This window comes from Anoplopoma fimbria, chromosome 14, assembly GCF_027596085.1.
Source record: "Anoplopoma fimbria isolate UVic2021 breed Golden Eagle Sablefish chromosome 14, Afim_UVic_2022, whole genome shotgun sequence".
Lineage (NCBI taxonomy): Eukaryota > Metazoa > Chordata > Actinopteri > Perciformes > Anoplopomatidae > Anoplopoma > Anoplopoma fimbria.
In genome coordinates this window covers 18316192-18334012 of record NC_072462.1, presented here as the reverse complement: position 1 = coordinate 18334012, position 17821 = coordinate 18316192, and the positions used below count along the sequence as shown (strand labels likewise).

Below are 17821 nucleotides of genomic sequence, written 5' to 3'. Positions count from 1 at the left end.
CCGGCTCAGCCGCATGCGTGATATGTGATCAGACTCCTCGGCCCGCGTCCTGAGGGGTTGGCAGTGCCCAAGAAATCCTGCACAAGGAGTTTACAGCCAGGATTTACCACAGGGGTTAAGTTATCAGCACAAATCATCCCCTTTTTCATTTGCAGAAACAGTCCTGCAGACATGATTTACAAGTACAGTAGCTGCAGACATGAAATCCAAGGGCAACTCAGGGCTGCAAATCACACTGGCTTTGCCTCACTAGTCAAGGAGTCCTATTGGTGTAAATGAAAGGGACATATTCTAAATCCGAAGTTGCGAATTACAAAATGTTTTCAGCTGTAATGAGTATTATAGTAGTTATAGTATTATAGTGTCATCTGTGTCATAGTAATTGGAAACTGGGACAGTGTGTCACAGCTCCCAGAGAAAAAGAGGGACGGGAAAATCCTCTCACTGTGCTGGAAGTATGATCCAGCACCAACTAAACAACTTCTCCCCTCTTGACATTGCTCTCTATCTTGTCATTGTAAAGGATAAATATCCTTCTCTCAGTCAAAAGTGTGTACCAGCAGCAGACACTCAGTGTGAGCTGCCTCGGTGGATGTCTTTACATCTTTCTGTATTCCTCCCCATCAGGGATGCAGTATTGTATAAAAATGCAGGTTAACTCTGGAGTCGGAGTAGTTTGAAGAAAGTAGCAACACACAAACAAACATAGAAGCAACTGCTTACAGAATAGTGCAACTGATTTATATTTGTGATTCATTTTTATTATTTCCATGGCTTTGTTACCCATATCAGTGTCAGACTTTTTTCTATTAAAGCGGTTATATAGAATAGAGCTCTGTAATTAGGTTCAGCTGTGTGGCTGTTTTTTTTATTTCATTTCGGCAGCCAACACAATTTCCCCTGCTACATTTTCTTGTGTTTATTTGAGAATCTAATGGACTTGTGTAGTGAAACAGAACCAGGAAACATGAAAGTCATAATGGATAAAGAAGGATCAGATATTAACTCACCGACCGATTCATTAGGCACCCCATTAGGCTGGGTTACAGTCAAGACACAGCGCCTTGTGATAAAAGGTAGATAATGAAAATGACATTTTAGCACCAGGAGCTCTCCATAGATTGCCCTATTACAGTAAATAGCCTGGTGCATGGCACAGATCCAGACATGATATCCCTTTTCACGACTCTCTCCTTATGAGAGATGATTATTAGATGGATATACATAGTCATTTTCATCAGTGTTATATTTATATTTAAAGCTCCTCCAGTCTGCATGCGAAGTTCAGATTTAATTATGTTATTTAAGGACCAGATTTTAAATTTGTATCCTTAACATTAAGGTAAAAAGGGGGATTTTGATAGCAGCGTTGTTCTTTTCTGAAGTGCTGCTCCTACGTCTGATGCTGGTTCCGTCCATCTGGCCACATCCAGTCTGCTGCCCTGGATCACCACAAATCACTGCCACGCCACGTCTATAACAGCACAGAGACTTGGGGACAGAAAATCAATGGGCTCTCATGTGCTACTCCATCAATCCAAATATCTGGAACTTGATGGTGAAGAGAGACAGGGGGAGGGGAAGATTTGCAGGACGTAGGACAAGATTTTACCAAATGGAAGTAGGTTTGACGGCCATATAGGTGAGGTTGGATTGGCATACAGGATAGTTAAAGATATTAGTGTGCAGTGGCTGTGAGCAAAACCGGTAAGAAAGACGGAGAGAAACTACAAATGCTGGCTATCATTTTTAACTTTTTAGATACCTGAGTTATGTTACCAATACAAAACAGATCTTGCATTTTTTCAGTACCTTGGCACATAGGTTTCCAAACTTCAAGACACGTCTCCTCAGTTGGGGTCAGGAGAGTTGAAGGGGAGGCGTTCACTCAGAGACGTGAGGCCAAGATGGTGGGCGAGGTGAAAGGGAAAGTTGCATACTGGTGTTCTAAAACTAATAGGAAGTTAGACATTGTTTGGACCTCTGATTTGCCTTAGCCTGAGGGTTATAAATCATAATCATCTTTTTTGTTTTCACTGAATTTCTCAGTGGATCAATGTCAATTTATTGTTGTCTTAATACAAACAGATATATATGTAGTAGAAGTTTGTGAATTAGAAAATATTTGATCAAAGGATCAGTAAAGAATAAATTTGATTTCCCAACTCCATACAGCATATGCTATGCGCTAATAAACTTAGCAAACCATTTTTGCTTCAGTAACATTTTGTTCTAACAGGAAATTATGCATTATGTGCACACAGAGGATATCAATCAAACTGAAGTTTTGAAACGCCACTGCCAATTAAACTCCACAAAGAGAAAGCAATATTGTTTTCCAAGATCTTCCTCAAGCTGTCTCTAAACCATCCACAATTTGTTTTAATGTTTTACAGAACATATTTTTCCTTTGTGTATTGCTTTGAAGGATTAAAGTGCATATTAACACACAATATCCCTGATTCTATCACTTTTCCTGTGTGATACACTCAAAACCTGATTAGAATTACTGTTTGAAGCACGGAATTGGATCTGCCCTGGCATTTGATGCAAACTTTTCAGTATAAAAGGCAATTGGAATGAAGGAGGAAGGGATGCAGGAAGGAGGCAGGAGATGAAGGCATGAGAGGAAAAAAACAAAATCAAAAGACGGAAAATTGATGAAGAGGGGAAAACAGATTTTCACAATGAAAAGAATCGAAGGCTGGAGGGAACGCGGACAAACATGATAAGCAAGTGACTCAGAAAGTAGCAAGTGATTTGAATTGGATCTAACAAATTTTTTTAAATAAGAGCAGCGGCTCATGAAGGTGATATCATATGGAAATGTCTCCAACAAACCATTTAACATTCACTCCCAGAAGGACTGTAGATATGATTGCCTCAGGTTGCAGGCAATGCATGCAAATGTTATGTAAAATATTGTTGTGAGTTATTTCCTCCAATTTTTTCTCATTCTGCTCTTTGATTTCACGCCTGGCTCGGGTTTTGTTGATAGGGTTTAGACAATGAATCTTCATCACGCAGCCATAAGTACCATGATGCATGACCAGAAGTGGATTACTCCAGGTGTTTCTACCTCAGTTTGTTGAAACTGAATCATTTTGTCTCTTTGTTTCAGTGGTGGATAGCAAGGTGATCCTGGAGGGCCTGCAGAGGTATGGCCCCACACCAATCTATCTGCCTGTCAGCTACCGGATCCTCAATGCCGAGTCAGCGTTCTTTCTACAGGAGGCAAACCAGGACTTAATGAGAAACTCCAGCCTGCAGGCTCGCACCGAGTCCTTCTTCATCCACCAGGCCCGGCAGATGCCCTTCATCAATGCTAGCTACGGGCCACTGTCCATCCAGCAGCCAGTTCCTCTGGAGCTGCTGCAGACCGTGCCAGGGCCATTTAACACCCCACCCTTCACAACATCGTCAGGGGCGACGTCGGCATCATCGTCGCCTCTCTTCACATTCAACTGGAAGGTCCACACCTACATTATTAGCGAGAGGATTCACCCCAGTTGGCCAAAGGTTCAGGTGTTGTTCTACATTGCAGGGAGGGACTGGGATGATTACAGCGCCATCCACAAGCTGCCCTGCGTCCGGATGTTCGCTTTCCACGAGACTCAAGAGGTGCGCGGAACATGCAGGCTAAAAGGTGAGCTGGGGATATGTGTTGCCGAGCTGGAGCCCCTCGCCAGCTGGTTCAGCCTGCCAACTGTCAGACCGGGTAGGCAGAGGGCCTCTGAGCAGGCCCAGGGCACTCCCGTGGAGCTCTACTACATGGTTCAGACCACGGATAGCGGAGACTGCAGCTCGGAGGATTCAAGAAAGGGCAGCTCCGTTCGCCCAGACCAGCAGAGGCCGATGGGCTATTTCGCGGGGCACACACCTATGCAGCGCATTGGGAGTGTCAGGCTGTTTCAGCCGCTGTCGGAGCTAAAGCTGGACAATAACTTTGTTGTGATGTCGCCCTCCAAACCCATCCGGCAGAGAGAGACAGTCTCGACTTTTCTGGCTCTGTCCACGCTTTCTACGGTGCCAATTTTCACCCTCAGGTGAGTCAGCCTCCTCCTGGGAGAACACAATTCACAAAATCCCTCTGCTGCTCTACTGATGCCGTCTCACTCTCCCAATTCATTTAAACAGACGTCATTGGGCATTAAGCAGTTGAAAAAAAGGCATTGGTAGACTTTGAGAGGAAGCAGAAGGGATAGATAACATCCCACAACCATAAATCTGATAACACAACATTCACAGTTTACCCGCCTGTTACGTATGTGTAAAATTGTGCAGAGGCGGGAGGAAATTCAGGAGGAAATTCTTCATCATTGTTTTTCTGAGTCATACACTGAAATGAATTTGTAGGCAACATAGTTACAGTACCACGATGTATTTACTACACTACACTCGTGGTTTGGAAACATGACTTCGTACAGCTCGTTTAATCAAAATAATCTGCAGTTGGCAAAATCAGGGTTTAATCTCTGGCATTAGAGATTAGAAAATGTGTGTATGATAAGCCTTTGATTTGCCACACCAGACTCCAGTCCACAGACAACGTTGCCATGACACTGCTAGTCATCTGCCCAGCATTAGTTACGTCATTAATCCTGTTTATTTAGGTCATTTGTCTACTCATCAGAAAAACATGATATCGCAAATGAAAAACATAATATCACAAATGAAAAGAAGACTTCTCTCTTGTAATCAATTACCCCACCTCATTGTGTGAGTAAATGCTCATTTCAGATGGCAGGCGTTTTTGTGAAATCACAGTGTTTCTGTGAGAAAGAATGAGCTCGCCACATAACAAACTTGGCTCTGGATAAACTCGAAAGATCTCGGTGGATGTTTTAAAGTTTTATCAAACGTGTATGCACATTCAGTTTCACAATGTTCATCTTAAGTAAAAGGCTAAAAAACTGAAAGCAAAGTTTGAAGAGAGTTCATTTATGGTACTATTTTATTCTGCCTACAATTCAGGTCTCATGTTTATGGTTTGATATGACCTTTAGAATATGGTTTTATTTTTATATATATATACTACTATCTGACTTACACAAAATTATAATCTTCTATCTGAATACAATCCCTAAATGTAGCTGGGCTTCCATTTAGAAGAGATTTACTGGCTGCTAAAGATTAAATATTTATATATATTCATATTGCAATGGCTAAAGTGCTTTATAGAGTTTGTTTGTGTTTATTGTAACCTTCCAAGTCATTTTGGAGAAACATTACAGATATATTGTAGTGCTTAATGCCTGCCAAGCTGCATCTTTGACAGTCCGGAGGGGATTGTTTTGACTGGATAACACCTTAATTATACCCCTGCACGTTTTATGAAGATTGTTTTCATGTACTCATCTTCAAAATTGCCTGTCTGAGGAAAATTTGTATCCGAGGTGTTTCCACCCAACAACAACAACAAGGTAGTTATTGATTCATTGAGCTTTGTCTCACACAAATTACTGCAATTGCACCTTGTTGTGCGATGCAAATTAAGATGTAAGGAATATGCATTCCACGGGCTACTTCGATGCCTGAGATCTAAATCATGGCAGATGAAGCATTTAGCAGCCTCAAAGTGGAGCTGTGACAGAGAGCCCTGGCAATTTGTCAACCCTGGGTGAGCAGGAAATCTGCCAAAAAGCCTCATTGCTTTTCCTCTTGCTCAAGTGATGATGAACTCCCATGAATTATTAGCGCTCGCAGTGTGTGTTTATCACATTTGTCAGCATGTGTGTATATGGAAACTTTAAAGGTGGTATTTTTCGTCATTTTGCACCAGTGTTGCACCCCGATCGTTCAGAAGTTCATCTTTTTTATGTTTTCCGTTGGGATGGCCCTTCAAATTCAACCAAAAATGCCTCATTAGCAACCAGAAGATTAAACCTCAAAGTGATGGAAAATCAGATGCTACTTTACAGCACTTGACTGCCAGCTTACCAGACTTTGTAATCGAACACCTGGACGCTGATGATTAATCTCGCTTCCACTTTGTTGTGCATTGCTTTTCAGTTACAGAGTTAAACCTGTGGTGCTATTTAATGTATTTTACTCTTAGTTGTTGGATTTCCTGATAATACAAAAAAAAACGTTACTTGGAATTATCCTTAAAACACTTGATATTCCCATGATGCCGGTGTGAATTCACATTCTGATCACAGGAGGTGGGGGCTGGCGGGTGTGTGAGAGTGTGTGGATCTCTGTTCGAGACGGCCGTTCTGGCCTAGCAGAGGAACGCTCTATGTGTTTGCATACTGTCGCCCAGTGTTTTGCCTATTCACTGGTGTGGGTGTGTGTGTTTATGGACAGTTTACTTTACAAGTAGCTCTTGTGAGTTTCTACTAGTGTCAAAGGCATCGTTAACTATTTATGTTCTCTGGAGTTACTCTCTTCTCCTCCCCATTATCTTTTCTACCACCCCTTTCCTCCACCACAGTCTAACTCAAAAGTATACTGAGAATCTCTCTGGACAGGCTTTATTCCAACATGTGCTGCTGTCAGCTGGAATAAGTACATTTTCTTTAGACTAGATTTGACTCCTTTTACACTTTTCTGCATTGTTTTGATAGGACTGTAAAACTCTTTAGGACATTGGGAGGATAATTGGGTGTCACCTTTGACCTCATCATATACAATCCGCAGTAGTTTACATGCACCTGTACTATTAAAAAATGTTGGATTACGGATCCATCTTTTGGTTCACAGTGGTAACTAGAGACCATCTTGCAATGGGAGCACACCAGCAGCGACACCAAATTTGGCCAGGGGTGTGAAGTGGAGAATGCTTACACCCATCCTCTAGCTTGACTTTCACTTTGAGCTTAACTACACACCTGTAAAGTTTCATGACTATATCTGGCAAAGCTATCACTAATCTGTCCACAGACTAATCTGTCCACAGACAGACAGAAATAGAAAACACCTGGCAAAGTACTCAAAAGTTTCTGCTACAGTGGGTGTCTCCAGGATCACATTTTTGCCGTGATGACTCACACACAGACCTACATGGAGATTTCTATCGCGGGCTGGTAGGTATACCAGTAGATCTCAGACAGATATCTCAGTGTTAAATCCTGTGCAGAAAGGTGACAAGCGGTCTGAAGGCAGGTGAACAAATTGTTTGGTAGTTTCAGTTAGAAAAAAATGTTTGTGCTCCAATGTTGGATCACTAAAACGAAGTTTCCTGTTATCTGCAACATGTCCCTTTTTTAGGACTTTAACTTGTTGATCAAACTAATCACAAATATTTCTTTTAAATAAATGATGTTGCTGCATGACATGTACAACACTTACATCAAACCTCCATTATGACAAATAACTGATTGTTTATGTGTATGTTATGTTGGCTGTTTGTCTATCTTGATTCCATATCATACTGTAGTCGGACAAATAGAGAAGAGTTGTGGCATACTGCTGATAAGACAGTTGATCTTTGTAATATATGGCTTTTTTTTTATCATATGTGTTTTTGGAATTCAGTGCTTCACTCAGTGTTGCTGTGCTTTGCATTAGCTTTGATCAACTGTCAAGAAACAAAATAATCTCTTATCATCATGGACCTTTAAGCAGCATACAAAATTATGAAACCTGGCATCACATCACATACAAATCTCTACTATTAGTGCAGGTTACAATATCAAGTAATAATTTATGTTCCTCATGTAGCGGAACAAATGTGAGTGATAAGATTTAAAATATGTCTTGTCATACATTCCCATGCCCAGTCAGCATCTGTACCTTAGTTGCAAAATCAGAGCACTTAACCGAAGGGCTATTGTATTGGCTATTTTCTCTCTCGCCTTTTAGTGTTGTTGGCTTTATTTGATCTAATCCAAATTAATCTAATTATTTTGAATGTAATTGCAGGCTGTTAACCCTAGTCGCTGGGAAAAACACACAGACATTTGTGCACACACACAGTCATGCACATATACAATCTCATGTGTGCACACAGATTTATAGACACTCACACCCAAGTACATTGCATTGGCCGTGCCCTGAGCCAACTGTAAAGTCATGGTGTGTTTGTCATGTTAAGGGCTCCCAGTGGAATCAGTAATTCCCTGCCTCATTAGCCGTGGAGAGAGTGGTGTAACTGGTTGGAAAGGGGTTCTCCAGCTACTCTTTATTCAACATGCAAATGAAAACACCATTTCCTCCTGAACAAATTAACAGGCTTTTCAAAAGATAAATTGCCCCAGCTGTATTGTAATTTTGACTAAACAATCCGACATATTCCCAAAGATCCCCCCGGGGGCAGTGTTGCTGATGAATGCAAATTAATTTCTAATATCTGAGAGTGCGAAGGTATGAGTGTGGGGTTGTGTGATTATTCAGAGATTAAGCATGTTCTGGGCTATAAATAAAGAAGGGCATTCAGCTGAGGCCGTTTTTTTTTCGAGTTACTCAGACATGATGCAGTGCTTTGTGTCAGCTGAGTCCAATCCTTAACAGAGTTCAGGCTCGCAGGTCGTGGGCTTTGGCTGTTTGTTACTGGCCGTTGTTTGCTGAAATATCAGCAGGAGAAAAGGTTGGAATAAAGATGTTCTCAGTGTATTAGCCTTATCTCGACCTCACTCCTCTGTGAATTCGTTCTCGTTAAAGGTCACCCAAGATAGGTATGTCTCTTTTCCATTTCTATTTCTGTTCTTATCTGTACTTTTCCTTGTATTTTACCTGCCACTCTGTCTCGGTCTCTCTTCCCTCCTTGTGTTCTGTAACCCCCCCCTCTCTCTCTCTGTCTCTCTCTCTCTCTCTCTCTCTCTACACACACACAGACAGACTTTTCTCATCTACTCATTTATAAGTAATTAGTCATTTGAGGCCTGGGGAGACCGTTCACTATTTAGATACTTCTCTCTATTGGGCCCTGCGAACACAAAGCAATCACCAGTTGCCTGCAGCAAGTGATTTGAATCCTTGTATTTTCTCCCATAATGATTTTCCATCACTTTTCTCCACTTGAAACTGATGAATTTATTGGACACTGGAAACCCAGAATGTATTGCTCTCCCACTTCCCTGCTGCCTGTCTTCATTTTTGCTTTGCTCTGTCCTTCTGCCTTTTGGAAAAGGCTACATGTCCCCAAGGGAATTTCGTGATCCCGCAGCCTTGAAAATGGCCTGCATGAACGCGGCGTACCATTCCGACTGACACATGCCTCCAAGACTTTGACTATCGACAGGGTCAGAGGTAGCTTTGGGTTTTCTCGCTGGTTGCTTTGAACTTGTGAAAGTCTTGCAGGCCTTTTATAAGGGCAGCAGAGGGAATGAAGGGAGCTGGAGCCGGGTCCTCCCAAGAGAGTGCTGCTCCATATCTTGGCTACTGATAGGATTACAGAGTAAGTATGGAAAATGTGTGGTAGGTACTATAGGGAAGAGTTTCTGTCCCTCTCCGATGTTTCAACGTGTATCAAGATACATAGTCCACCATCTGAGATGAAAACAACACAGATCTTTTGTAATGATTTGTTACACTGTGAAGCAAAGCTGAATTTACCCCACACACTGTATATAAGAAGCACGTAGCACGTAGTTACCCTGACGTGCCCCATTGGTTTGTGTACTACGGTTTTGAAGCCTCAAGTTTAACAACCGAACACTGAATAAACGCTGAAAACTTACTGTGAAAGGGTTAAAGTTCTAGGAGGAAAACACAGACCATGGGACCATAATTTACAAATGGACATCATGTTGTATTTAAGATGACCTGAAACTATAGGGATTGAGACCATAAACTCATGTTTAAAAATGTTTACTGAGGTAATAATCAAGTGAGAAGTAGGGTCATGTTCTCAATCAGACTTCTTTTTGCAACCAGAGGAGTCACCCCCTGATGGAGATTTCAGAGAATGCAAGTTTAAGGCACTTCCGAATTGGCTTCACTTTTCAGAAAGAGGTTGCTGCCACAATTTCACAATTGAATTCCATATTGTTTAATAGGTAATACTATAGCTGGGCAGTTGAGTTATTCTTGAGTTGAGTTGAGTTATATTCTATTTTAGCTTTAAATATATAGAAGTATATAGTATTGAATTAAAATCAAGAAAATAAGTTTTCTACACAAATAATCTAATGTGTGTTGCACACGGAACTGTTCTAACTGGGTCATTAGTCTGCTATATTCTAAATCTGCTGCAGATGGGGAAAAAAAAAACTTCATAGCTGCGACAAAAGGAGTATTAGAAAAAGCAAGGAAATACCCCAAATCAATCAGAGATGTTTCTCAGATACAAAAATGAATAACTTTTCACTTGATTCAGGCTATACATAACCCAGAATAGAATATCAAAAAAGTCCCAAAGATCTTAAACTTCTTTCACATTGGTTGTGAGATCCTCAGTGTTTTCATGAACTCTCCACATTACATTTGGAAGCCAAAATGCAGACTGTGGGCCATTAGATAATTGTGCATGATGGTTCATGTCCAGTTAAGTTTGAGTTCTCCATCATTGAACCCAAGCTAGAACAAGAACTTTGGTGCCTAAACTTACGCTTGGTAGCTAGGACTCATGAAAGCTGCCGTTCTTAAATTCACACTAATCACCGTCTTAAAAATAATGAGGTCCTCACATATTACTGTCCCTTTGAATAGATACACTTTTAACTTCAGATATGAACATGGAATCAAAGAATCATGCTTGAGCTGTACTGAAAGAACAGACGCTCTGAACAATGCCTGGAAATATAAAGTGGAGACAAGTGAACCTGGAAGTTGGTTGTCAATACATGAACAACACTCACAACAGCAGATGTTGAGAAAGTGACTCTTCAGCCATTATGCTAGTTTGCTGTTCCAGTCATAATCAAGTGTTTATTTCAGCAAGCCATTACACATTTAACTGAAGCAGAGATGACAGATAAGCACTTTGATTGATGCTAAATCGAGAAACTGCTAATGTGCTTAACACTCATACAACAACCACAAATAATGAATGGTTGCTCTCAGGCCACAACCATTGAGAATAATGTGTGGTGTATACTGTGCAGATTGGAAAAGCCTTCACAAATCTATAAAATAAACTTCCTTTGACTTGAATACCATTACAATCGTTATGTTCTGAATGCACCGTGCAGTTTATATGATCGCACATCAACGTTGTATGTAAAAACCTTGACCCATACAATCTGAATTGGAGAATTTTCTCATAGTTTTGTTGAAGCCAAAAGGAAAACTGCTCTCTACAATAAAACAGAAATCTACTGGGGCACCAACGAGAGGAGATTGTCGTGAGGGATGTTTTTTGGGTTTTTTTCTGTAACAGCTGCTGCAAATCCTTTACTTATCCCGCTGTTGTTAACATCTCCAGGCTACACTTTTACTCTAACTTCTGCATCACTGTGAACTCCAGCTCCTGCAATCTGAGTTGAAGATGATATGTGTAGGGCTGGAGGGGTTGACAACAGGGTGGGATTAGGTGGTGAAGCAGTCCTGGCAGAATAAGCTCTGCTGGCTAACTGCGGGTTGGTGTCTCTCTCTCTCGCTCTCACACAGTCATAAGCTTGGCCTTCTAATCACTTGTTTATCCTACATGTTTCTCATAAGGATTTACTTTGATTAGTTTGATCCCACAGACTTGACAGCTATAACACAAACTCAAAGGCATGCAAATTTTAATGTGGACTTGAGGCAAAGAAATAAAGAGGGAGGGAGAAATTATTAAATGCTGTGGTTGTCATACATAGGGAGCCTGGTTAAAAAACTGCCACCAAGACAAACAAAATGCTCTAACTTATCACAGCTAAATACTGTAAGAAATTGTATCACCCTCAGATGGGGAAGATATGCACAAATATTGAAACAGTCAAAGAATTATGCGTGATCTCGTGACCTGCAAGAATCCAGCTGCTGTGCAAGGTAAGGCGAAGTGTAGAGTATAGAAAATAAGGGATGCAAACAGTGTGATGTTGCTTTTACTCAAAGTAATCAAAGTAAAAAAAAAAAAGGTTTGTTTTTTGTTAGTAATGAGGAACCATAGCTTCACTGGCTTCTTGCTCATTCACACAATTTCTAATTTAGACCACAGAATCTCTGTGGAAACCACAGAGCGGAGCTTTTCAGTGACTGTCATTAAAGGCAGGCAGTGTCCTAGATGACATTAAAAACACCAGCCATTTTAACGACAAGCGATGCCTCGCTTTGGCTGAAAAGAAATCAAAAGAGCCGCATCTCTGATTTTGCAAGGATCTGTTTGTGCAGTTGGCCTGGTGTTATCTGTGCAAGCCTGTTACCTCTGTGCCTGTTGACTGAGTTTTTCTCAGTGACTAGTGATTTCCTACATTCTCCCTCTTGCTCTCTCAAAATAGTCGGCCATTGTGCTTACATTAATTTATTTTAAAAGGTGAAATACATAATACACAACTAATCATACTAGAGACTACATTGTGACAGGATCACAACAGCCGTGACACCAAATCGGACAAGGGGAATAAAGTTGGGGGCCAATGGGGCCTTACATCAATCTTCAAACTCAGCCTTCATTTTAATCTCAACTACAGATGTAATGTTTTGTTACTGCATCTTGCATGGTTACGCCACTATCGCAGTGATAAAATCTGTCCTCAGGCAGACCAACATAAACATAAGGCAAAGTATTCAAAACTGCCTCTTTGGTAGTTCCTGCTACAGTACGTGTCTCCAGTACCATGATGCATGTTGCGCCTGGTAAGCACAGTGGCGTTTTGAGGCTCAGGATTACAATGCTAACACACGGATGTTTAGGATGTATAACATTTACCATGTTCACTGTCTTAGTTTGGTTTAAACTCGGTCTAAAAGTGTCTCAGTGTGTGAATCCTCTACGTTTTTCTGTCAGGAGATGTTCTGTCAGGAGATGTTTGTTTGTTTATCTACAAACAGCTAGTAGATAAACACAGGCAGAAAAAGTCGAATTAATGTAAATTGGCTTATATTAATCATCATAGCAATCTGCTTTTTCTTTTTTTTTCTAATTTATTTTGTATTGATATTTGGCATCAATAAGACATTTACAGATGTCTTCCAGACAATGTACACTTTACATACAGATCTTCAGATTATGTCTGTTTTAGGTATACACATATAGAACAAGGTGAGAAAAGGGTTGGGATCTGTTCTCATTGGTACATTCACCGATTTATGAAAATAAAATCTGGTCTATGGGGTGTTACATATGTAACCCATTTTTCCCAATGTCAAAAATTGTAGGAATCTGCTTTTTCAAGTTATTAAACATGTGTTTTCACTCATATTTGATAACCAGTGTGCCTAATTGTATCTGCATTTTCTGAAGCCAGTCAGATTGTGAGATTGTATATGCAGTTCATGCTTGGCTGACCAAGAGCAATGCCTTTGGCCAAAGTGGTTTAAAGTGTCTTGATGCCTGAAGGAAACTCTGGTTTCTCACAGTGGCAGTCTCGTTCCTGGTTTTTATACATTTCAAAGCCCTTTCTTGGCTTTGGAAATGATAGTTACAGAATGTTAAAATTCACCTTCTGCACCTCCAAAAATATTGCTCTTTTATGTGATTTTCTGTCATCCCCTTCATAGACACAAGTAGAAATACAGACTTCGAGGCAGTGACAACAAAAGTAAAACGTAGTGACAAAGACCTAGAAAGACTAACGGAGAATAAAAGGAACTGACAAGCTGACAGTCTGGGATCCTGGGGAGAATCATTAGACTGATATAATATTGAGCATTCAGCTTGGAGCAGTGCCTTTGGCTGGGCTTTAAGCTGTGTAGTGTTGGTCAGTCGGGCTGTGGCTGGTTGGGAGGTCAGCCATTGATCTGCAGATATAAGCTGGTACTTTGGACCCAAGCCTTCATCATCCTGTGGCTCTATCACCACTGTGGGTGGATAAGCCTTGATCTGCACAGGGGTTTTTGCGTGTGTGTGCGTGAGTGTGTGAGTGTGTGTGTGTGTGTGTGTGTGTGTGTGTGTGTGTGTGTGTGTGTGTGTGTGTGTGTGTGTGTGTGTGTGTGTGTGTGTGTGTGTGTGTACACTGATTAGCAGAAAGATGCAAGTGACTGTGTCCACACATGTCTACAGATGTGGTTCTGTTTGTGTATGAGATGCATGATATCTGTTAGATTCCTTTTTTTCTGCCACTGGACTGGAATCAGTATTTTGTTTCCAGGGTTTACTGGTTAATTGGTGTTGTTGTATTCTCTTAACATTATTATTAGCTTACAGAGAGTAACATTAAAGAACAACTAAAAGACAACTGGGGCAACATGAGTATAAACCTATCTAGTTGAAAATATTTGAACAGACATGGCAATTGAGTGAAGTTGAGACTACAGTACCACAGTTCATGTCTTCAGTTTCTGGTGTTGAACTGAAACTAAGTAGTCTAACATCTGTGACATTTTGATTTGTGAAACTTGAATTGTCGGGTTTCTTTTGAGTAATGTTGACCTCTGATGTCTTTGAAAAGTAACAGAGTTTCTCCTGTTCACTGCCATTCAACATAATGACTCAGCAGCATAGCTGCCTCTTTAAATGTGATTTAGTAGTATTTTAGTATTTTTCCTTCATATATGATAGAGTAGATATTTGAGCCCTGGCTAAATTATTTAGAATATGATGCAACTTTTTCCTAGGAAAAAAAGGTTAAAGACCTTGGGTAGGGTACTGTACCTGGTGGAGTAAATAAACAAAGTTTATACCATCGACTGCCTTCTCTCACATGTGCATTCTAATGCACCTGGACTAGCTCATTAAAACATTGCTCCATAGTGCTATCGGTGCTCAAAAACTCCACTGAGTACCTTTAAATAGGCAGTGCTACTGCAATAATTGATGAATTTAAGAATTGTGTCCTGTGCATATTTGGTGTATGAGAAGAAGAATGACAACACATTAGACAAAATAAAAATAATAAGTGACAGATAAGAGTTAATGTTGATGTTAAACTATAGAAGACCGAAGGCTCTTTTTCCCTTTAATTTCCACTTTAGTTATTAAGTTTCCAGGGGAAACTGAAATACTCATTAGCAAGGCACATAAGGTGATGCAACTATCCCTCGTGTTAGAGATAAAAAAAAAAATAAAATTCTTGGATAAGATTAAGTTGGGAACTAATTGAAGAAGAGATTTCTTAGAATCACGGTGGTTTCCTGTGAATTTGGATTAATCACTGCTTTATATGCCGGTGATTTGATAAATGTAGGTCAAACCTTATTTACTATAGATGAACTGATAGCCTTACGTTGTGCTGCTCAATGTCTCATCATTGTATGCAGAACTTCTATATTCTGTAGGTGGATCTAACCTCATTAAAGACAGGCTTTTATTTATTCAAGGGGCCTTCAGTATGATTCATCGTCATACAAATAGATAAGCCAACAAACAAACAAACAAATTAAACAATGAATGATTAAGATTGTCTTGTTCTTGTTTTAATTAACTAGACATTGAACTGTTTTATAAGCATTTTGATTAACTGCACGGTGGTGTAGTGGTTAGCACTGTCGCCTCACAGCAAGAGGGGCCCGGGTTCAATTCTGGACAACCTTCTGTGTCAATCGTGGGTTCTCTCCGGGTTCTCCGGCTTCCTCCCACAGTCCAAAGACATGTACCTTAGGTTGATTGATGACTCTGAAATTGCCCGTAGGTGTGGATGTGAGAGTGAATGGTTGTCTGTCTCTATATGTCAGCCCTGCGACAGACTGGCGACCTGTCCAGGGTGTACCCTGCCTTCGCCCATTGACAGCTGGGATCGGCTCCAGCACCCCCGCGACCCTTAACTGGATAAGCGGTTACGGAAGATGGATGCATTTAAACAGAGACTCTATTAATACAGTGATATCTTATTAGAGAATAAGAAATACATAAGTTATCAAATGATCTGTTCTTCTTAATGGTTATTGGTGACAGATTTGACATCATATTAGCATTTTGAATTTGCAAATATGTCTATTTTGATTTGAAGGGAAAGAGACTTTGAATACATTACCTAGACAATATTTCTAATGTTAAGGCTGCCTGCTTTAGAGATGAAAAAGTGCAGGATGTAAATAGTTAAGAAAACCCACTATTATACAACAGTGATGTCTGCTTTTATGCAGATGATAGTCAAGTTTTCCCAGGAAAAAAATACACTTTGAATGTGTACACTGTATGGGCGACAACATTTTTATGTCTCCACATTTTCAATTCTAATAAAACAGAAACAGGGCCTTAACTCTGGAGCTGGAGCAGTCTTTCAGCCTCCCCTGTCTTCTGTGTCGGGCACTTGGGGTTCAAATGTAGCTGCACAAATCTGCATTGTGCAGATGTAAATTTTCTGTCTGCTCTTCTTTTGTTTAACCACTGATGTAAAGGCTTGCGAAGTCCAGGATGACCATTTCACCCCGTTCCCTCTCAAGTTGGCCATTTTCTGGCCCACAATATTGGTGACTGGAGGAGATCTGACAGTGTCACACCACTGTTCTCAGTACAGACGGGCTGAGTTATGGCCCAGAGGACTCACTCTGATTCTCTTTGTCTCGCTCCCATGACATACAAACTGACACAAAACACATCAAATCCCTTCTATTTCCAGCTGCTTCTGCTTTAGTAGCTGCACAGGGTATTCTCAAAATAGTAAAAAAAATAATAATATTCCTTGCTAAAGAAAACAGCGAAAGAGTGTATTAATTTAATATTCAGTTCATCGCGGTTTCAGTGCAGAGATAAGCTCCCCTGCAGTTAATGTCATGCTTAGAAAGTTAGCAAAACTTGTCATTTTTGAGGTGTCTTTGCAGGTTTCAATAATCATAAGATGTGTTCCACGGTTTCATGAATGAGTGCCAAAAGGCAAGGTAAAAATTGAAGATCTGTGTGACTGTCTTTGAGTATACACACCTACACCGTGTGTCAGAAGAAAATTACAGGCCTGTCTTGGCCACTTCCTGCTGGTTAGTGTCAAATCCTGAAAGAGATGAGGAGTGAAATGAGCAACAGGAAGCAGAAACGCGGCCTTACTGACAGAGTGGCCAGCTGAGGCTTCAATTTGCTGCTTGTGTTCTTTTCTTCTGCTGGATGACTAATGAAAGACTTTTTCAAGCATAGATGTTTTTAACATTGGCTGCAGTGTACTGCTCAGTGCTTAACTAAGTGCTACTTAGCAGACTCAAGAGCATGTTTCAGTGTGTATAAGATAAAACACTACTCAAAGACAATATATTTAGCGTGGCTTTGTGGATGATGCTCAAAGATGACCTCATATCATCAATGCTTCCCCTCTTGGCACAATTAGATTTTTTTAGAAGTAATTTAGATGTCCTCTCTTATCTTATATCTTTGATACATGCATTGCATTATGTACTTTTTCTGCTTTCAAACTCCTGAAAACATAGAGTATGCCTGCTAACAGGATTTGAGGAGCCACCAAATACTCATGCGGTTACGGCTGTAATTTTTACAGCTGTAGAATTTTTTGCGAAAGTAAAATGTGGTGCAAAAATACCTTAAGGTGGTGCTTTTGGGAGTTAATCTCTGCTCTTTAGTTGTGTTTATTTTGCTGACTTTATCACTTGGACTTACATTTGGCTCAGTTATTCAGGACCAAAGAAAAACAGTCATATGTTTTGGCCTTTTAGTTCTGGACCATTTTGTGTTCACCCTATAGCTCATTCACCCTGCATCATCAGTGCAACATGGACCCAAGGGGGTAAACAAAACAGCTAACGGTATCACAGGGAGTAAAAACTTCAGGCCTACATGTGTTATTGGTCAGCCTGAGCTGAGACTCAGATATCTTCTCATTTTAACAACTAGCAACATCTAGTGAAGCCATCTCCACTCTAAACCTTCTGCTCACTTTGATTGTTCTTCTCTATGAATGAATTCAATTAA

At 40.5% G+C, this 17821-nt stretch overlaps 1 protein-coding gene across 1 annotated transcript in view; it reads left to right on the top strand.

The window, feature by feature from the left end:
• The first annotated feature begins 1519 nt into the window (after positions 1-1519).
• Positions 1520-17821, top strand: part of si:dkey-112m2.1 (transmembrane protein 132C) — a 92553-nt gene continuing 76251 nt past the window's right edge. The window contains exons 1-3 of the mRNA XM_054613089.1: positions 1520-1558; positions 1670-1691; positions 3122-4046. Coding sequence (XP_054469064.1) covers positions 1520-1558; positions 1670-1691; positions 3122-4046 — 986 coding nt within the window. The remainder of the gene's footprint in view (positions 1559-1669; positions 1692-3121; positions 4047-17821) is intronic.